Genomic DNA, 22,891 nt, shown 5'->3' on the forward strand with positions numbered 1-22,891 from the left:
TACCTTGGTTGTTGCTATGGATTCTTTTCTCGGTTGTTTATGCCTCTACTCTAGCTGTGTACGTGATGGTTTGTTCTGCTTTTCTTCATTTACGTTTATCTAGTTCGTCAATGCATTTCAAGGTCCAAAAGGATAACAAAAACTGGAGAAGGAGGGCTCCAGGCTTTCCTGTAACAGACGCTGCAAAATTGGCCTCGAAAAGCCCGTGGTCTCCCACCGCTCCACGCTGCATCTCAATGAAAACTGCAGTTGGGTGGAACAGAGCTTTGAATTTTTGAGGTTTGTCTTCTTTTGACGTGGCTGTTCCCCGTTTCCCTCCCCTCCAGTCGAGCTGATGACTTTTCTTTCTTTCCTTTTCTTTGTTTTTCACATTATAATGTGTTTTTATTATCTCAAAGGGTGAGTGATATAGGTTCCATTGCAAAAAGTCTAGGCAATCAATAAGAAATCCTTATACAATCATGTGAGTTTTACTCTGCATTATATACCTTATTACACTTCAGAAAACACCAAGAGGTCCCAGGAGTTGTTTTGTCATCCTCACAAAGTTAGTGAGTGGATTCTCCACAGATTAAGTGGTCTGGGCTTTCTTTTCTAGCCCTTCTCTTTCTGTCTGCCCTGGGCTACTGATGGGTGTGCTTCCTTGCCTTTGAAGTATCACATCTCAGAGCTCTCTGGCACGTGCCAGAAGCTGGTGGAGAGCACCTATTCTCATGTTGATGACTGAGGCTTCCCGATGCCCTTGAGGTGTGTGAATCACACTGGAGATCTCAGCTGGAACCATGCTTCCTGATAGATGGGGAGAAGGGGCAGAGAGGAGAGTGGAAATGGATGGAACAGATGGTCTACTGGTGGGAGGGCTAAAGCTTTTTAATCCCCGACCTTCTAAAACACTCATTTACCTGAAGATGTCCTTGTATTTTACTTAAGGACAAAGAGAGCCATCACGTGTTTGAAAATGTGACTAACTTGAAGGATTATAATGCACACCATAACTTGACTTCACGTCTCTCATTTTTAGAACACTTTGTTATTTCAGTAAATGAGGATTATACATCATTTAAAATGATCATCATGATTTGGTTCACTTTTTTCCTCCTTCTGAAGAGCTTGTGTTGATAGTCTGCCCTCGGACATAAGAAATTGCTTTAAAAAGTGCTTTAATTTGTCTACATCTTGGGGACTGGTTTAACAAATTATATCTATAAGCAAGGATAATCTACAGCCAATAAAAGTCAGGATTCAGGAGAATATTTAAGGACAAGGGAACATGTTCATGATATACTGTTAAGCTTTAACACCTGGTTAAAAATGGTATGCCTCGTATGATTCCAAGTTTGTAAAACATAGATATGCACGGAAAAAAAGACTGAACTATAATAAAGATTTTAATATCCTTGGAGGATGGAATTACAAACGATCTCTAAAAGTCATTTTTGTTGAACTTTTGGGAAATTTTTTCTTTTCGTACATGGGAGGCTTTTACAGTGAGAGAAAGTAACTTCCTAGTAAAATTATTTTGACTATGTTTTCTTGCCTTTCTGGGTATCTGAGATTCAATTCTCTTGATATACTAAACACAGAACGGACCTACAGAGAAAATTCAGTGAGATCACCAGATTGCTATCTTTTATTCTGATGCGACCCCGGAAATGAGTCATTCCCTGCCTTGTTTCTCCCACCAGGTTCCAGTGTTTCAGGAAAGTCCCTGATTGACATCAAGGGCAAACATCCAGGTTGCAGGTCTGACTGTCTGGGTTCAGCAGGGCTGACAAGATCCAGCTACAGGGGTGCGTGCATCTGTCCAGGACCCATCCTTGTGGGGCTGGTGGGACCTGTGGTTCCCAGAGAGAAGCTCGGGAGGGTGTGAGAGGGCTGAGCAGAGAAGCCTTGTAAGAACTTGGAGGAAGAGCTGGGCTCCAGTCAGAAGGGTTCAAGTCCCAGAGGGATGTTCCTGGGCAGAGTGATTGAGCAGAACACCCGGTTGGCAATTAAGAGAAGCCAGGTCTAAAGGGAGGACCCATCAAGAATGGAGAGACTCAGGTGGCTCCCCAGGTGCGGGCAAGGAAAGGAATTAAAATGCACATTCCCCAAGTGTCCACTAGGTGGCAGACATTTTCCTTTACTGGTACTAAGAGCTTGTCCGTATTCTCAGGCACTTCCTGATGCTCAAGTCTTAAGAATTGCTCAGAGGGCTGGTTAAAATACAGATTCCTGGGCCCCTTTACAGAGCTTCCAGTTCAGTAGTCTGGGGCCCGAGATTCTGCATTTCTAAGAGGTCCAGGTGCTGCTAGTGCCACTGGTTGGAGAGCTGGGAGCATCATCTCAGACTCTGGGAAGGGAGGAGGTGGGCGGGGAGTAGGGTGTGGTCCTCACCGTTGAGCAATTAGCTCACATTGTGACAAAAACTCTAAGGCGAGCAGCGTGGCTGGGGGAGGGGAACAGGGTCACTTGCTTCTGGCTGGAAATAGCCTCTGGCACTAGAGCAGAAGTGAATTGTGGGATATGCAGCAGAATGTCAGGCCTCCAGGGCTCTCATTTAATCATTTAAATGTGTTACCAATTAATTTCCTTACAATGGTTGTAGGACATAGGAGCACAGGTACATGCAGATTAAAATAAAAGCAGTATTCAGATCAAAATGAAAAAGAAGGCATTCAGTACCTACCAAAAATAAGCCTAAAGAAAAACATTAAGAATACTACAAAGGGACTTCCTTGGGGGCGCAGTGGTTAAGAATCCGGCTGCCAGTGCAGGGGACACGGGTTCGAGCCCTGGTCCGGGAAGATCCCACATGCTGTGGAGCAACTAAGTCCGTTCACCACAGCTACTGAGCCTGCGCTCTAGAGCCCACGAGCTGCAACTACTGAGCCCACGAGCCACAACTACTGAGCCCACATGCCACAACTACTGAAGCCCACATACCTAGAGCCCGTGCTCCACAACAAGGCCCCACTCGCCACAGCTAGAGAAAGCCTGCACGCAGCAACGAAGACCCAACACAGCCAAAAACAAATTTAAAAAAAGAAAAGAAGAAGAATACTGCAAAGCATAAATCAGTAAATCTCAAATAATTTACAAAATATCCAGTCCACGATGGCCCAACCCTTGGTTCTGCTGCACAAGATTTTTATACAGAGCTCTGGCCCTGCGTGACTGACCAAGCGAGTCTGACAATATCCAACCAGACTCTACCCTGTTCAGTGAGATGGATCCACTGATCATGCCTTTGAACGCCAGTGGCGATGCTATTTGGCTATGACTGTTTCTAAAGCTTTTTCTCGGTTTCTGTACTTGCATCAGTAGAACCGGGTAGGAAGTAATAGTTGGCAGAAGGGTACCCAACCACAAACCATTTTGCTGTACAGTGGAAGCTAACACAATATTATAAAGAAACTATACTCCAATAAAAATTAATTTAAAAACACACACACTCAGAGGCGCATTGGTCTAGACTGGCTAGATCACTGATTTGGGAGATGGGCTTTTGCAGAACTTCAAGCAGCCCATTTGTTCTTATGGCTCCTTCACTGCAGACTCCTTCTGTATCTTTAAGGGTCATTTGGTTCTCATCAATTCCATTTGGAGTCCTTGAAATGGGGGTACTTGGATGGATTTTTGGCCCTGCTGCTATTTCTTCAAGGATATGAAGGACAATCTCCTGCACATAGTAGGCACTTAATAGACACAGATGGGACGCAGGCATGGAATGGTAGCCCAGGAAAGAGATATGCTTGCAGGCTAGACAGAGAGAGCCAGGAAATCAATGCCCAGCCTGGATGGATGTCAAAATAGAGCTCTTCTCACAGATCCTGTGAGGAGGTGGCTGGCAAGCTGAGTAGATGGAGAGGACCCAACTCAGAAAAGAAAAGCAACCACTCCAGTTGTTTCCCTGGCCTCACCACCACCTCGTCAAATACCGGAGTCCATTGGGAACGAGTGAAATTCAGTTTACAGTTTTGGCCGTGACAGTAGGCTTCCTCAGCATCTTCACGCTGAACCAAGGCATTGCTTCACGTCCATGCCAGTGTGAACCCTGGCTGTTGCTCTAGAAACTACGGGAGTGTTTACCTTACTTGCGTTCCTTTTAAAACTAGAATCTGGAGGAAGGACTTTCATGTACTAATTTAATTATATTTTCCTAGTAAACAATTCTCCACCTTGCAGCAAAAGAGAGCTGAATGGATGCGAAATGGATGATCAAGTCTAACCCCCCTGCGACGTCACGCTGCACCCCACACCCACCTGCCCTGGTCTCCTTCTTCATCCCTCACCAGGCACTCAGCGCAGCCCAAGGAATTTATGTGATTTAATGATGCAGAGCTGATCATAATGATCACAGCAAGAATGAAGCTGCTGCTTAGAGAGCACTATGGGAGATATTGTGCTAAAGTGCTTAAATCCATTATCTTCTTCAATTCTATCAACAATCACATAGGTTTGCTCAAGGACAGAAAGTGGAAAGGCTGAGATTCTAGCCCAAATATGGCAGACTCAAAAATCTGTGATCTTAATCACTGTATTTACAACACTTAGGGTCTTGGATCCAAATAGAAACTCTTTCCTTTTGCTTTCAAGGTTTACCAGCAAACTGGAAACTGGACAGTGTCGCAAACTCTACATATCCAAGGCCAAGATTTCTCACAAATGATGGAGATGGACCCATGAATGAATGAATGAATGAATACGGGTACCAATTAGGAATAAGTCACATTTAGTTTGTGAGGTCCTTAGATCATGAGGACACTGCAGTTTCCTGTAAACCAGGGCATTTCACTGTGAGCCAAGGACTGATGTGGTCTTGACGCCAGCTCCTAAAATCTGAAGATACAACCTGGTTACAAGTTCTAAGACTAACTCTCAATTGCATTTCAAACAAGTGTGCACATACACACAGGGACACCTGTTTTATATCCTGACTTTTTTAGATAAACTTATTTTGCTCTTTTTCTAAATATCCCTTTCAATTTCTCAAATCTCCTAAATAATAAAGATGAGAGACAGTTCAAACACAAATCTTCCCCAAGAGAACATGTATGGTTTTGACTGCATTGAAATCAGAGCTCATACCACTATTTTATTATTTGTTTAGATAATCTTATTTTCATCTGAAACAATCCGCACACCCAGCTTCACAGGTCTACTGGTGGTTCCAAGGAGCGCCTGAAGTGTTTTCAGAAAAGTTAAAGGACCAGCAGTTTTTTGAGAGGGATGATTATAATCATGTTTTATGTTCAAGTTAGAACACTTTGCAAAAGTCGTTCATGGCTCATATATAGGAGTCTTTACAAACTTTCATGAATATATCTTGGTATGTGATTGGCAGATTTTCAAATACACCATTTAAAACTTTATCATGCTAACACAACATTGTAAATCAACTACACTTCCATAAAAAAATAACTTGATCATGAGTCAAAGTCCTTAAAGAAAGTGGAAAAAGACCTTATTTTAAAAAATGCTACATTGGAAAAGAGTGGGAGGTCACATGAACTTGGACATTTAAAGACACAAATTGATTTAAGAAGCAAAGATTTTGGGAAGCCCTAAGACCATAAAGCGATCAACACAAAGACATCTGTCAGGGTGGAGGCGACTTGAGGTAAAGACCAGTTAAATCTAATGCAATCAGAAACTTAGGCCAGTTTAACACTTTTTTATGAGGTGACAACCCCCTAACACCATAATCTCACCTTTCAGGATGATGACACAGGACTTAACAAGTAAAAGAAAACAACTTCAAACCTCTCTTTTGAACATGAATTGTCTATTTAGGTTAAACGTAGACGTTGAGATCCCATTAGCTACTGGCACAATTGGGAAAAGTCATGTACACACACACACACACACACATACACACACATGCTTCAAAGCAAGTAGTTATGTAATGATATCAATGTCTGTTTCTACTTAGCTTCGAAAACAGAAGTGAAGCCAAAACTAACAACCCTCCTGCTAATTAGAGAAAGAAAAATGTCTTCTCCCCAAGTGCCCCAACATGAAACTGAAATTAACTGCTTTCCTTTGGAACCCACTTATTTTATGCTTCCCAGAAGATACCGGGATAAAGAAACTCTGGAAGAGAGCAGCTGGGGAAAACACATGGACACCATACGTGGACTCAGTGGAAACAGAGCACACACTTAACAGAAAATTCTTTTCCTTGTGGCAACTCGGGTCTAATAAAAATCTGGTTACCTTTACATTTCTTCTCTTCTGTTTGGAAGGTCTGGGCGTTAGGGACGCTCTGATCGCTCACATCGTCGTGGTCCAGATGGAATATGGAGCTGGTCCAGGTGGCCTGGATGAGATGCCGGGGCGACTGTTCATTTTTCAATGTGCTGTGCCTCTCTGGGGGGCTCTTCCTGTGCAGGCAGGCTTCAGACATTCCCACAAGCTTCCACTCCTGCTCGCCGTGTGGACAAGGCTTCGGCTTGTCCCAGGCTGGAAGGCCATTTTCTGGAAGGTTGAAAAACACGAGATGACGAGCTTTGGCATTGTCAGGATGGGGCTGAGATGGAGGTTTGGAAGGCAAGTGCTTTCTCGGTTCTTTGGGGCTGACAGCGTTCGCACACCCCTCCCCTTGACAGTGGTCATAAGATGCAGAGGGTGTCAGCCTCGGGCATGGAGCCACCGGCGCTGGATTGCCTGTCGGAGTAATCAACACATTCCCCCGATTTTACTGCCTACAAAGATGTCAGCTCCTCCATGGGAAGGCTGCCCTTTCGCCAGCGCTGCTCCCAACAGCAATGGCCCAGGAGCAAGTGGACACCAATTTATGTTACTGCTTAGACGACCATTTGAGGTCTCGAGGGTCAGGGCTGGCCGTGGACACTTTTCAGAGCCTCAGGACATAAAACGTCCAGGATTCGGCCTTATTTGACTTGGGTGTTATCACAGGCTGACCTGAGGGGCACCCTGTTGCTTAAGAGGGACGTGCCACGTGGCTACGTGAGAGTGACAACTCTGTTCTCTCTGTCACCTTCCACTCCCGACAGCCTGACACAAAGGGCTGGCTCTTCCAAGAGAAACTGTGTCGATGGTTTCAATGTTGTCCCAAACAGGCGAGGAGATAAGATGAGCCGAGCAGATCGTGCTTTATTTGTGGGGTAAATTAAGAGCCCTAATGATAGAATGAAAAGCCACATGTCTCTTGCGTTGAAATACAGGCAGTTATGGTTTATGTATACGATGTTGTTTTCTCTATTCAATTTCTAGGGACTTGAAGGTCTGCCCTCTAGAGAATGGGAAACAATAGAACAATATAATGAAAATGTTCTCACACTAACCTTCCCTGGTGGCAAATTTTGCCTCCTTGAATATTTTACTGAATATGGCTATAAAGTAGAGAGTAAAAAGGAGTATGCTAATATATATAATTTGTAGATGCAGTCACATTAAAAACCATAATCCATCTGGTCACCCATATTTCCAGAAATTCATAGGCTACTGTCTGACAAAATGAGAAAAAAATATAGAGTTCTACTTTTAAAGTGATTATAGACAGTGATGGAGAGACTAATTGATAAGTGAATTTCTTTTATGCTGAAAGGGCCAAAGGACCGTGAATATCCATATCAGAGACACAAGTCCATCCTGGTCTGTGCATAGTACTGGGAATTTAAAGCTGCTGTTCAGACACTTAAAATGAATTTTAAATTACTTAATGCAAGGGTTAAACACGCTTTTGCTTTTCACAAGCCCCCTCTGTAAAGCTACTAGATGCCTTCAGAGATGTTGGTTAGGGGTGGTTTCTCTAAAGGTGTCATCTGTTCTCAGCCCCTTTTGGAAGTTGCATTTACCTTTCCTGGTCTTGGGGTTACTGTGGGGAAATCCCGATACCCATCCACTTTATTTCTAGTACAGGAGAAGACTGTGAACAACTACAGCAAGATAGCAATAATCGACACGTGATTTCTCTGTCACAGTCAATGGAAATACTGCAGCATGAAATACCCTAACTTGGCCAGTAACCAATGACCCCCTTTAAACAAAATTGTACAACACTTTTGGATGTAATATTTGCTCTTATTCAGAGAAGAGCCCTGAAAATTCACGCTATGCAAAGGGCTGTGCTAAGCACCGTGGGAGGGGAGTGAACTAGACTTGGGCTCTTTCTCCTCGGTTTCTAGGGCGTTATTCAATGCATGGTAAATCCAAAAGGTCTGGACTCCAGCGTGCCAGCTCCTGTTGCAATTACAGGCACTTAGTCTCACTTTCCATGAAAAGAAAAAAATAGCTTAGGATCTTGGGAGATTGTATGGCATTTCAGATGAAACGTATCTGTGTGGAATTCTTTCAAGGACCTAGTATCCATGAGGGTTTGAGGTTTTCATGAGCTAGGACTTCCCTGGCGGTCCAGTGGTTAAGACTACGTGCTTCCACTGCAGGGGGCAAGGGTTCGATCCCAGGTGCGGGAACTAAGATTCCACATGCCACGCGGTGTAGCCAAAAAAAAAAAGTTTTCACGAGCTAAATATAAAGCCACTGAATTCAAGGGTTAACTTTGCAAAAAGAGTTTCATTTCGTTTCTACAGAAGTGAAAAGCCTTCTCACCCATGCATGTTTCTATGTCTACTCAATTGTCACAGACTCTAATTCCTTGGGAAATTGCACCGTGTAAGGCTCCATTTTATTTTATTTTTTTTTAAATTTATTTTTGGCTGCGTTGGGTCTTTGTTGCTGCGTGCAGGCTTTCTCTAGTTGTGATGGCGAGCGGGGGCTACTCTTCGTTGCGGTGTGTGGGCTTCTCATTGCGGTGACTTCCCTTGCTGCGGAGCATGGGCTCTAGGTGCACGGACTTCAGTAGTTGTGGCACGTGGGCTCTAGAGAACAGGCCCAGTAGTTGTGGCTCATGAGCTCTAGAGCGCAGGCTCAGTAGTTGTGGCGCACGGGCTTAGTTGCTCTGCGGCATGGGGGATCTTCCTGGACCAGGGCTTCCTGAATTGGCAGGTGGATTCTTAACCACTGAGCCACCAGGGAAGTCTCTAATGCTCCACTTCAAGTAATGTTAAAGTTATCACAGTTTTTTTGTAGCGCCTCCAACATTTGATTTTTCTGCAGAAATTCTTAAAATGTGGTATTAATTCCCCTACCTGCACAGAAATTAAGAAATACAGCCAAACTGGGTAGTCACTGCTCCCTAGTGAAGGGAGCTAGTCAACGTGTGTGGATGAGAGATGCTGGAAGGGACCCCACCCAAGGGGACATTCCTCCCTAAAGCACAGCCCATTAAAGCTTGCTCGGCACGTCCCCTGGGCCAGCAAGAGCGGGAATTTCTTCTAAGCAAGTGAGGTTATTTTTGCAGGGAGGCAGGGGATAGGATTGCCTTCCATTTTCCTAAGAAAAGAGTCGGAGGTGGTTTGGGAAAAGGGCTCCATTCGTGGGAGGCATTTACGAGCTCGTAATTACTGTCTGTAATTACATTCATGATAATGATGTTCTGTTGTTTAATTGGCAGGTTTATGGGCACTGCCAGCACATCTGGGACTAAGAAGTCCTGGTTGGGTCATGGGAAAACGAGGGATTTACTTAAGGAGGATTCTTGATTATCTTCCCAAGAAGAGAAGGGCATATATAATTCCTATTCCATTCCCAAGGAGGGATGAGACACGATTCCAGGCTCCTTCAATTCTGCCTGCCAAGGATGCTGTGAACTGTGTTATTTATTTATTTATTAATGGATTGGTTGAGATTTCAATGCTCCAATTTTATAAACAAAAATTTAGTTTATTTAATATTAAAGCAGAGACAAAAAATTTTAACATTGTTTTAATCAAGTAACATAGCTGTTTGAAACAGGAAGTTTTAAGACAGTTGAATAGAGCAAAGTGAAAGATTATTAGGATAGCCACTCTGAATAAATTCCTTACTATATGCATTTGAATTCCACTGTAAGTTTGGCACTAGACTGAATACTGGCCTAACCCCAAATTTTCTCTTTAGTGTTGAGAAGCCCTGAACATTTTCCTTCAGATTTAAAAGAAGAAAAAGAAAAAAAAAAAAAAAAAAGGAAGAAAGAAAAAGGGAAAAAACCCTCTATAACAGAACGTTCTTAGCTTGATAAGGAACATGCTGAATGCAACTTCATACCCCCTAAAGAATTTCAGAAAATGGCAAAAAATTTAAAACCTAGGTGAGATGTGAATTTGCAAAAACCTCTTCTCTTTGGTGTGACAGAGCTCATTCCCTCCTGGTAGGTATATGGCTCTCCTTCAATCTCATCAAAATCTATCAGAAAAGGCAGCTGGAGACCAATTTGTACCTCGCCAGTAAGACTGCTAGGGTTTAATTTCGTATAATATCAAGCTAACAAGGTATTATTTTACCAAGTGTTTGTATAGTTTCAATGTGAAAAAAACGTACATACATTTAGAACTGTGTTATTTCCATGTTTGCTTGGCAATGATGGTTTTCAGGGATTTCCTGCTATTTCTGTATCCTTTGGTTCCCCCAAACCTCAAACCAATGAGATATTTCTTTTTAGAAGGATTAAAATCTCAAAAGACTACATCAGTGAATCTCAAATTTTGGTAAATATCAGTCAGGTGAGGCGCTATTAAAGCCGGCAGGAGGGCTTCCCTGGTGGCACGGTGGTTGAGAGTCCACCTGCCGATGCAGGGGACACAGGTTTGTGCCCCGGTCCAGGAGGATCCCACATGCCGCGGAGCGGCTGGGCCCGTGAGCCATGGCCGCTGAACCTGCGCGTCCGGAGCCTGTGCTCCGCGACGGCAGAGGCCACAACCGTGAGAGGCCTGCATACCGAAAAAAAAAAAAAATGGCAGGAGACCAGGCTTATTGAAATAGGATGGGGCCTGGGCATTTGTATATTTACCAAGTTCTACAGATGGTTCTGATACCCAGTAGGGTTTGAGATCCACAGGGTTAAGAAAATCTAAGGTAAGAAAACAAATTATTGGCAGATATCAGATAAGGGTGCAGTTCCCTTCTCAGACTGGAAGGTTTTACATGCCCTGGACTAAATTCGCATTATAATTAAAACATTCATCAATTGCTTTGGGATCTACTGCTTGAAGCATTAAAAGTCAGATGTTAACTGGAGTTATCTTGTAGATTGCAGGTATGGATCTGAGTAAATAGTCAAAAAGCCCGTTGTTCTGAGGATTATCTGGGACACAAATGTGCGCAGTAGTAGAAATACATTTTTTTTTAAAAGGGAGATTCTGGAAATGACCATATCTTATTATTCACATGAAGAATGAATTCTTTAATGGATCCCAGCTAACAGATGGCTTTTAATATTTCATAGTCTAGACATCAAGACAATTAATTTGTCAGTTATGATGCAAATTAATAAATAAGTAGAATCAAAGAAAAGAACTAGATAGGGGCATGTGAACTGCTACTAAAATAACTAGACACACATTGACCTGTGTGTCTCGAGGGCATCTAGATTTGAATGATTGCATCTGTGTTAGATGACCATAATTCTAGTGGCTCGAATGACCCAGCATTGACCTAAAGGGTTCTTTTGCAAAAAGAAGCAAACATAAATCCTATGAACAGAACTGCCTACGTCCTATCTCTGGAAATTTCGTTAAAGATAATAGAAAATAAACCTGTCCATCAAAAAAGGAGAATTGTATGAAAATATGCAAGTATTTCAGGACATGAAAGCAAGCTTACACCTTAGAAAAGTGCTAAGGCAAAGGAAATGGAATTATGACAAAGTGCTCAGAAAGGGTCTGCTGAGTAGGCTGGGGTTTCATGGCACCAATTATGAGTGTGGAGTTTGCATTAAAAGGCCATCAGTATGAGGCACTGAGACCCCCGAACCATATTCTGTGTTACGCGGATGTATATAGAATACGCTTTGCCAACCTAGTGAGCATGTAGAATTATCATCGTAGAGCATCAGGCAACTAAGTATGAGGTCTCTGATTTCGTTTAAATTTTTGACTCCAACCCATAAGTTCAGCCTTGTGGAATGCTCAGACACAGCAACTGACTTTTGTTTGTGGAGTCACGTAGAAGAGGAGACCCGTATTTGGCTGAACATTTACTATGGGCCAGGTCTAGAGCTAGACACTTTGATTCATCTCCGTGAACATCCCGGAAGTACACAGTGTTCTACTGCTTGATTGACAGGGAAACTAAAATTTAAAGAAGCATTTCATCTGCTCTTTCTTATCTTTTGTACTGTTAACTGATATGTTTGCCTTAGTTTGCTAAGTCGCCATTGACCTATTAACAGCTATCATTTGATGAATACTTTGAAAGTTCTTTATACACTATGTTTATTGTCCAATTTTCCCAATTATTGATAGTCACAACCGGTCTCCAAGCTTTCACTCTCAGCCACCTCCAAGCTCTGGTCCACGCAGCAGCCAGAGTGAGCTTTTAGAAATATACATCAGAGTAGATTGCTCTGCTGTTTAGAATCTTCTGGTGACTCCCCATCAATATTGGAAGGAAGTCCTCAGCTCTTACTGCAGCCCGCGGGGCTCTGTGGGATTTGTCAGCCTGTCCTGCTGAGCCTCCACTCCCGTGGCTCTGCCCCCGTTCTCTGTCCTCTGGACATGTGGGCTTCAAACCTGGGAAGCTCATTCCCACCACAGGGTCTTTGCAGAAGCTCTTCCTTATGCCTGGACTGTCCCCTTCCCAACCCTTATACAACCACCCTCCGTTGTACCAAGAAAACCACCAGGATCCAGCTGCCTCCCCCTTTTACAAGAAGGTTAGATTTCCCCTGATGCAGAACCTCTCAGGGTTGCATTTCTCCAGGAAGGTAACTGAAAATGAAAAACCGAATGTGGGGCTTCCCTGGTGGCACAGTGGTTGAGAGTCCACCTGCTGATGCAGGGGACATGGGTTCGTGTCCCGGTCCGGGAAGATCCCACATGCCATGGAGCATCTGGGCCCGTGAGCCATGACCGCTGAGCCTGCGCGTCCGGAGCCTGTGCTCCACAACGGGAGAGGCTGCAGCAGTGAGAGGCCCGTGTACCTCAAAAAAAAAAAAAAGAAAAACCGAATGTGTTGCACCCGTGTACTCCTTGGTGCAGGGAGGCAGGGAGGGGGCTGGAAGATCGGCGTCCCAACCCTTCTGTGGAGTGGTTGATGGGTCTAATCTTGGAAGATCACTTCCTGTCCCTAAGTCTCAGATTTTCCGTTTGCAAAAGGGCAATATAATATTGTTCCTGGGATTTTTCTAAGGCTCAAATGAAATGATGTATGTGGATGTATTTAGTAATTAAGTGCTCTTCAGGGGTACACAGTGCTGTAACCACCTAATCTATATTGTATACATGATCGTATGTATCTCTTTCTATCCAAAGGGAAAAATACTATTAATAAAACAATGTGTTACTTTTCCTAATAAAATATTCTATGTTCAGTGGATACAGGTACCTTACCTTTACTCTCAACACCATGACCATCATCAACACCACTACCATCACCACCTGGTCCTCAACAGAACGTGTGTGTAGGTGAGGTTGTTTTTGATGACCTCCCACTTCCTTCTGACCCCCTTTTGATCGTCTCTCTCCCTCCTCCCAAGTCCTTGCTATTCTCATGCAGTCCTCTGGGTGCTCAGTCACCACTGTGGGAGAATCCCCTACTCACAGATCTCTTAGTGACCTTGGGCAAGTCACTTCTCTTCTCTGTACTTTGGTTTCCTCACCTGCAACATGGGAACATTCTATTGCTGTGATGATTAAATAAGTTCGTACATAAAATCTCGGAACAGTGCATGGCACATTGTAAACGGTAAATGTTTGCTCTTTACTCACGCACTCAAATGATCTCTTTCCTTTGCCCCATCCTCCAAACTCAAGTCTTTTGTAAATGTGATTCTCAAAGAACGTCTCCAGAAGAAAGAAGTTTGACAAATGACTTCACACCACTAGCTTAATGGCTTGGAACCTGGGATGAGTCCCCCCTCTCAGCAGAAGTTGTGATTTAAAGAGGATGCTTGAAGAGTGTAGGACCATAGCCCAGGAATGAATGCCTGAAGCTGGATGTCTGATGACCGTGCAGGGCAGGTCAGAGAGATGTTTTGGCGAAGCAGGCATTTCCGTTCGGCCTCCTCACTATCATCATACCCGGCTTGCTTAGCTTGGTGGGTCAAGCAACCTAATAGTGAGGACACAGGTTTGATCCCTATTCAACTTTCAAGACCTGGCTCATTGTTTAAGCTTTTCTTGAACCAATCCATCCACCCTCAAACTTCCATAGTTCTAAAAAGTATCTCCCTTCCTCTACATGCTACTTTTTACCTCGTGATATAACCATTTATATACATGTATAATTTTCTCTTTTTTTTGTGTGGTTACACTTACATTGCCTAGCATAATGTCAATGAATAACAATTAATATTTCTTGTTCCCCAATAATCTGATAATTGCAAAGAGAAAATTGCTACCTAAGCACAGACTCTGCCTATTTTCTTATCCAGAAGCCACTGGTTAGTCACAAGGTGGATTCATTACTATTAAAACCAATTCAATGCTATTTTCTATCACCAACAGTATTATCGTCCCCAAAGGTGAAAATGAAAGCTGTTCTGATTTTTTAGAGGCAGGATAGGATAGTGGATAAGACCATGGGCTCAGCTAGTCAAGGTTCAGATTCTGGCTCTGCCACTTATTAGCTGTGTGACTTTGAGAAAATTGGACCTCTCTCTGGAATATCTGTCCTGTTTGTCCTGCCTCCTCTGCAAGGGCAAGAACTTATCACGGCCTCCTTGTGTGTCAGTGGCATCCCCACATTTTTCCTCCTTTACTGCACCCTAGTCAATATATCCATCTCTCAAATCCCACAGCTCTAAGCACAGTGTCTTAACATGACAGGACCTCAATAAATGTTATTTGGAAATAACTGAATGTAATCTAGGCAGGTCAAAAAACCCCTGAAGCTGAACAGAGCACACACAGACTCTTATCTATCCAGGAATTTCTACCCACAGAACAGTAATGTGTTCTGTGCGAGACAAGTCAGCCAGACTTCTCAGCATGAGCAGCAAAGGTGGCCCCGCCAGGGATAGATGCTGGGGCACAGGCTGCGGGGTGCTCTGTGCTCAGAGAAGACAGAAAGGGCAGCCGGGTGACTCTGTTCCTCCCACTGCCAGGCTGGGTGATCTCGCTGTTTTTACTTTGGCATTTGTACCCCATGAATGCTCTGCCCAAGCCATAGGTGTAGCCCACTGTTTGCTTCCCAGGCCACGTGTGTGGCCGAGCTCCATAGACGTGCCACTGTGTGGCTGGTGAGTGTCAGGGCCATCCTCTCAGGCCCCCTGACCTGGCACAGCACCCCTGGTCTAGTAGCATCTGGGATGGGGTGGGCCGGCCACCAGAGGACGGGCTGCGGGCTTGTCTCCTGGTGCCTTTGGATCTGCCCAGGGTGGCGTTCTTTACCTGGCCTGGGAATCTTCAAGAGTGACCTGAAACTGTATGGCCTTGGGCACAATTTACTTCCATTTAAGAAGGCCCTGGCGGGTGGTGCTTCCCCAGTAGAAGCCATGAGACTTGTAAATTTGGACTATTTGGGCAAGAAATGGAGAGTTCTCTGAAATAGACAAAAATCAAATTGTGGACTATTTTTTAAGGGATATTCACTATTGCTACTTTCAAGAACTGTCAGGGAAGGTGACACAACTTTGCTAAGTAACCTGGGGTGAAAATACCTCATAGGGTGGGTGTGAAGATGACATGAAGCAACATATATACGAGGCCTAGCTTTGAGCAGAAATGCAAGTGCTGGCAGGGCTTCCTTCCTATTTTCCTACTAATGATTATGGAGATCAAAGCCACCATTCCTGGTGGGCAGGATGACACAGACACTAGGAAGGGTGGACACTGTCCACACAGCCTCTCTTACTATGCCAGCCTGTGGTGAGTTCCTCTTCCTTTGAAACACATTCGTTGTTTGTTCTAAAAACATGCAATCGTGTACTGTTTCTGAGATCTCACTGATATATATTCGTATTCCCAATATAAAGACTTGGCTAGCCCTGGAGGTTGGGACCAGAGACTACCTTGATATTCTCTACAATTTAAACCTGCAAAATGGAATGAAATGCTCTGATCATTGTAAGGCACACAAGGGAATGGGTCACAGCTGAGGATAGGGCCTTCCAGGCCCCTGGCTTCTAAAGGACTTGTGACTAGGGAGAATAAGGAAGGAAGGAAACCATGTATATTATTGTGTACAAGGTATTTTACATGCATAATAATAGTAATAATGCTGGTGTAAGCAGCTTTTGGCAAGAAAGAGCACTTTGCAGGAAGGAGCTCTCTGCAGGAGGTCCCTTTTGTCTAGTCACCTCTATATTGTCACCAACCTTAAACCAGGCGCCCCCATGGTCTACTCATCTCTGGCCCAAGCACACTTTTCAAATCTTTGGATCACACAATACCTTGCTTAACCTGTTGGTTCTTTCTTTAGATCAAAGAAGTAGAACTGAAGAATAAGTAATTATCAGACCACCAGATCTCTTCCCCAGCTTCCCCTTCAGTCATCTCAAGAACAAACAGCATCTAAAGGAAGATCATGAGATGACAAGCCTGAACACAGTGGGAGCCTAAGAGTCTGACCTCCTACCTCAATGATTAACTGAGATTACTTCCCCTTTTCCCTTTAAAAACTTTCATGGCCAAGTAGTATCTTTGGAGTTGGTTTTGGGACACAAGTCCACCTTCTCCTCAGATGGCTGGCTTTGTGATTAAAAGCAACATTTTCCGTTTCTACCAACCCTTGCCTCTTGAGTATTGATTTTCGAGCTCGGAGCAGCTAGACCTGAGTTTGGTAACACGGATAAAATGTACTGAGCACTTACTATATGCCAGGTTACTAGACTGGGCTCCATAAATACAAATTACTGTTCAATGAGCACCTACTGTGTGCCAGGTAGCCTCCTAAGTGTTTTTCATACATTATCTCATTTATATGCATAGCAATATCAAGAAACAGGTATTGTGTCTGTCATTTAAACCAATGAGGAAATAAGGGTGGAGGTGAGTTAACTGACTCCTGTGTTTCTCGTTAGGATGGGTTAAAATGCACAATAATTATTAGTTCCCTGTTACATTTGTGAGTTCTTTAACAGCTGGGACCATGGCTTGTTTAGCTGTTTGCCCAGCACACAGCACTGGGGTCTGGTCCACTGAATGCTCTTTGCCTGGACTGAAACTGAACTGAATGGGCAGCTCTCCCCATCTCCATCCCTCTCCTCCACAGCCCAGTGGGAGCATCCTTCTCCCCTCTGTGCTTGTTCTGTTTTCCTGTGGCTCAGCTGAGTGTCCTTTCCTATGGCCCCTACACTCTTTCCCCCAAACTTCTCTTCCTTTATTTCCTCCCCTTTCCAAATGCTATTTCAAGATCTGGAGCAGAGGTCTCTAAAGAAACTGGGCGCTGGAGTTTGAGAAACAAATAATGACATTTTATTTGAAAATTTAGAGAGAAAAGCTTTTATTAACACTACATTGATGTATGTACAGAATGAATGAATGGATGAATGAATGAATGAAAGAAATACTGAGGCAGGGGTAATGTGCTCAAACATCCCAGTCAGGGCTTACTCATCAGCTGCTTCACTCCTGAAATTTTATAAACAAGATTGCTGAGGCCCTTGTTCAGCCTTTGTCTGTTTACCTGAAACGCGTCCTCAGAAATATCGTCTTGTAGGCAAAGTCTTGCAAAATTAGTCTCTTTGTTCAGATAGGCTGCTTTCCATTGCTGTGTGGTTTTGGTTTTCTTTTCCTGAGCACTTGCCTATTAATTTGCCCTTTTGTTGAGCCTGGCCTTCTCTGCCCTTGCATGCAGGCGAATTTAAGTTTGCTATCGCAGCGGTTTTCTCTTGTTTCCCTGGCAGTGATCCTCAGTCCATTAAGTGAGTGAGATCTGGGAACTGCTAAGACAGAAACAAATCTTTTCCTTATCTGGCTGGTCTCACTTCTCCAGTTTTCCTGCCTATTCTACTAGGCAATCACTATCTCCATGAAAAACAATCAACATAGCCATAGAAATCTCAAGTAAGTATTCTGAAACTAGAAACTACAATGGTCATCTCTTGGTAAGTTAAAACCATTAAAAATTTTTACAAGTGTGTGTTTAGAACCTTTAAATGGGATGCACATTCATCTCTTTTAAAGTTTAGCTTGAAACAAAGTTAAAAACCAAGCAACAAAACAACATGTGTTCAAAGACCACGGGGAAACTCCAATTGGAGTTTCACCCCATGAAAACGTGGCAGTGAGGAGGGTCATGAGCAACATTTCACAAGTATTAACCCACAGGGGAACAAGCTGAGTGCTGGAACACCAACCACAGGCCCCAAAGACTGGGAAAGGACTTTCCAGTGAACACAATGGAATCCTCCCTTGGGAATGGTCATTGGTTTTTCCATAATTCATACCGAATTTAATCAGAGAATCCTCAGGTCAGATGACTCAAACTTGGAGGTAATTACTCTAATGGCCACAGAGATTCCATTTAGGATATTAAAAAGGCTACAGCTGTTGCAGAAACATTCATATTAAAGAGCCACAAATGCACAGTAAAGGGAACAGATGTTTGTTGCCAGGATTAGATTTCTCCTGTGCGAAAGTTCAGGTCTTAGTGCTTATTCTTGTTGCCAGTCTGAACCCACAGTTTTGAAAAAAACATAGGTCGCCTGTAAGTTTGGCCCCATTTTATGTTCCCAAACTTGAAATACACCTTCCACAAGTAGGAAAGAATGTGAATCTTTTCTAACTTTGGAACCTAGGACTGGGACATAATTTGTGGATCAAGAACAAATTTTGAGATTTACCATTTATCAAATAAAAAGACAAAATATGACTTAGGTAATCAGAACAATTTTGTACATCGCAATTTAAAGGAGTCTTATTACTTGGCAGCAAAAGGCAAATTCTATCAATGAATTACACTCAGGGCTTAACAAACTGGACAAACATATACGCTGGTGTTAAAAAAATAAAGTAACATACAGGCCTACAGAGGTCCCTTCCTCTGGGTTTTCATAAAATCTCATGACCATTTCTCCAGATATTGCTTTGTGCAAAGGAGTAACTAGGCTCAAGATCACGGCAGATACGCCCTTCATTTACAGAGGAAATATTTCAGTCTGGAGAAGGACTGCCCATCTCCAACCTGCCTGGCCCCCAGCGAGGGCCAGGCGTGCCCCATGGCCCCTCCATCCTCAAATGGCTTGTGAATGTCTAAGAGGCCTTATTACTGTCCCGTAGTCTGAGGACCCACAGAACCAGCGTCATCGGAAACTTGTTAGAAATGTGGGATGCTGGCCCCAGAACTGATGAATCAGAATCTACTTTTTAACCAGATCCTCATGTGATTCACGTGCACACTGATGTCTAAGACACTCTGTTCTAGGGCACAGTCTCCATACAAAGTAGACAGGATTTGTTAAACGTGTGGTTTAGCCAGTTTAAACTTTGGTGGGATTTTAAATATTTACTGCAGAGAGAGATGATTTTCCTATCCAGGAATCAGAGGGGAAAGTAGTATTTGATGGGTTGCAGGTTAGGGAAAGTAAAGGGACATGCCTTTATTTTTATTGTTTTTAATTGAATTTTATTTACTTTTTTATACAGCAGGTTCTTATTGGTTATCCATTTTATACACATCACTGTATACATGTCAATCCCAATCGCCCAATTCATCCCACCACCACCACCCCCCGCCACTTTTCCCCCTTGGTGTCCACACGTTTGTTCTCTACATCTGTGTCTCTATTTCTGCCCTGCAAACCGGTTCATCTGTACCATTTTTCTAGGTTCCACATATATGCGTTAATATACGATATGTGTTTTTCTCTTTCTGACTTGCTTCACTCTGTATGACAGTCTCTGGATCCATCCACGTCTCTACAAATGACCCAATTTCGGGGACGTGACTTTATGCCTTTATTTCCTAAATGGTTAGTTGGTAACTTTGCTTCATGAAATGGAAAAATCCAAACACAAAGATTTCCGATTATAATTTCCTTTCCTTTCATTTCATTTCCTCTCTAGAGATATCCAGCAAAATAATAAAATAGCTAACATTGAATGTAGGCTTACTAGATGCCAGGCACCCATTCTGAGATTAGATGTAAGATTTAATCTTCACAATACTCTGTGAGGCAGCAAGATTATCCTCAGGTTTTAGATGAGGGAACTGGAGCACAGAGAGGCTTAGCAACAAGCGCAAGATCACCCAGTGAGTAAGGGACAGAGTCAGGATCCAAACCCGAGGAGGTCTAACTGACCACGCCACACCTCTCCCTGTTATGGGAAACCAACACAAGATGACTTAGGTGACCATCTCAGGCAGAAGAACTAAATTCTGTGGCCTGAAACACGGAGTTAGAGGTTTGAAATAAAGACACAAAAGCTCAGAGAGGTCCCGTTCGTGCTGCAAGTCACCAGATGAGGGAAGTGCTGGGGTGGGTCTTCTGATTCTTCATCCTATGATCTTTTAATTCAAAACATACTTTTTTTTTTTTTTTTTGGTATACAACAAGGATTTATCACTCAATCTCAACACTGTTTCAAATGCTGACATTTTCACTCTGTACCTCAAACATTAGGAGCTGTTTTTCTAATTAAGAATTTTGTCTTCCAGTAAATTTACCAAACACAAGACAGCTGTGCAGGGCATGATTCTCATTCCCACACTGATTTTTTCAAAAGGCTAATGTTTATGATAGTACCGGCTCCGCCTCCAAGTGGCCAAAAAACTTAGAAAGAAGACAAAAACGAACAACCAAGGTAAGGAAGAACTGACTTGTGTCCCAGCTGCCCATCTCAAAGGTTAAAAGGCCACCTGATGGTTTAGAACTGACAACGGGACAATTTCATTTGGAGTTTATGATATTGAGAGGTAGCCCTTTTAGAAGGTCTCCTGGGTGCCAGGCACGGTGCACACAGTGCTTTATTTACTCATTAGAACGACGCTGTGAAGGAGATGGTGTTATGAGCCCCGTTTCATGGATGAGGAAACGCTGGCCGGGAGAGCTAAAGATATTGTCCAAAGTTACAGACAGTAAACGGGGAGCTCTTCTCATACTCCCTAGGTTACATTCTGCAGGTGAGGCAATGGTAGCCCAGAGAAGAAAAACATTTGCCCACAGTCACGAAGCTAGTTAAAGGGCAGTGCTGTGCTTGGAATCTTCCTCCAGAGGGGCCAAGCTTGGCTTGATGGCAAATGGGAAATCCTAGGGAATGACAGTGGACCGTCTCAGCGTACATATTGCTTTGAGAGAGGTTCATCTAGCTCTTCAGGAAACATGGCTTCAGGAAGCCAAATCTCTCCTTAAAAAAAGAATGGAGGGGCTTCCCTGGTGGCGCAGTGGTTGAGAGTCCGCCTGCCGATGCAGGGGACGCGGGTTCGTGCCCCCAGTCCGGGAAGATCCCACATGCCGCGGAGCGGCTGAGCCCGTGAGCCATGGTCACTGAGCCTGCGCGTCCGGAGCCTGTGCTCCACAACGGGAGAGGCCACAGCAGTGAGAGGCCCGTACCGCAAAAAAAAAAAAAAAAAAAAAAAAAAAAAAAAAAGAATGGAATCCAAGAGCATATTTCTTTCGAAATGTAGGATGCACATGATGTCCAAATGAACAGGCTTGTCTTATATTGAGCATGGAACAAGAGATGTTTGAGATGCAAACATTTCCAACTTTCTGAAAGTCTGGCCTGAGATATTTTCTGACCAAATAGTAACCAAAAGATGAACAAATATTGTGCTGTTAGCAATTATCCCGTGTGTCTGGTATGCGTCCACAGATAGCAGCCCCTGCAGAAGGAGTCGAGCTACCAAAGTGGTGGAACCAACGCGCTCTCCAACCAAAGAGCGTGTGTTCTCTTGCGTATCCTCATGGTTGGATTTATTTGGGACAGTGTGGCAAGCAAAGTCGAAGGTATCAAAAATGATCCACACTTGCTCCCCAAGATGGACGGGCAGCTCACTTCTTGGGGCTGCCTTGCTTACAGCTGCCTCAATTCTAGGGGTCCATTTGCCTGGAAGATGAGACAAGGTGGGGATGAGGAAGTAAACTGCCAAAGTGAGGAAGCTGCTCTGGAAGAAAAATCCCATTCTGCATGTTACCTCCACACGAGGGTCACTCAGTGGACCCACATACTGACTCACAAAGCGTCACAGCCTGAAGTTGCCATGAGCACCTACAGGGTTGCCCCTAAGCTGGCAGTCTGCACTCAGGATCTTGCCTTCCTGGAGACAGCTGACAGTGTCTGGAGACAGGTCAGGGATGCTGCTAAACATTTTACGATGCACAGGCTAACCCTCCACGAGAATTATGAAGACCCTCAAATCAATGGTGCTGAGGTTAAGAAACCCGCCTGCAAGACTGTGAGGTGAGCGAGGTTCTCATGGCCTCTGGTTCAAAACGCTCTTACTCTGGACTTCCCTGGCGGTCCAGTGGTTAAGACTCCACGCTTCCACTGCAGGGGGCGCAAGTTTGATCCCTGGTCGGGGAGCTAAGCTCCGGCATGCCACGCACACAGCACAGCAAAAATAAATAAATAAATAAAATTAAAAAAATTCTCTTCCTCTGACCCGAGTGAGGCACTGGGGTTCCTCCTTTCTACCCTCCTCCCACGGTCAGTGTGACTGATTCCAGGGAGGGACAGTCCAGTTGAATTAATACACACTAAGGTGTGAATGGCTGATAGATCCAGCACTCGCAGGAACAGCTGCAGTTTAAGTGACTCATGAATTTAATCTAAATTCAGCTCCAATCTGGGAAATTTTAGCGAGAGTGCCCTAATAATGCAGGCACTTATTTTTAGTAGATGGGTGAGATGGTGAAATTTGCAAAGCATTGCTCACCTTTTAAAGTCCTAACATACATAAACAAATCTGTGATGTGGGTCCATGGGGATATAGTCATGAATACCTTTTTTTTTTTTTAAACGTT

At 43.8% G+C, this 22,891-nt stretch overlaps 1 protein-coding gene across 6 annotated transcripts in view; it reads right to left on the reverse strand.

Annotated features, from left to right (window-relative positions):
* The window catches only part of THRB (thyroid hormone receptor beta), a 387,212-nt gene that overhangs the window by 69,730 nt on the left and 294,591 nt on the right, over positions 1-22,891 (reverse strand). For 5 of the 6 annotated variants that reach the window (XM_060099500.1, XM_060099502.1, XM_060099499.1 and 2 more), the window contains one exon: positions 6,199-6,459. The exons of the other annotated variant lie outside the window; for it this stretch is intronic. In XM_060099500.1, the coding sequence (XP_059955483.1) occupies positions 6,199-6,459 (261 nt within the window). The remainder of the gene's footprint in view (positions 1-6,198; positions 6,460-22,891) is intronic. 6 annotated transcript variants of the gene reach the window in all.

The sequence above is a fragment of the Mesoplodon densirostris genome, chromosome 5, assembly GCF_025265405.1.
Source record: "Mesoplodon densirostris isolate mMesDen1 chromosome 5, mMesDen1 primary haplotype, whole genome shotgun sequence".
NCBI classification, from domain to species: Eukaryota; Metazoa; Chordata; class Mammalia; order Artiodactyla; family Ziphiidae; genus Mesoplodon; species Mesoplodon densirostris.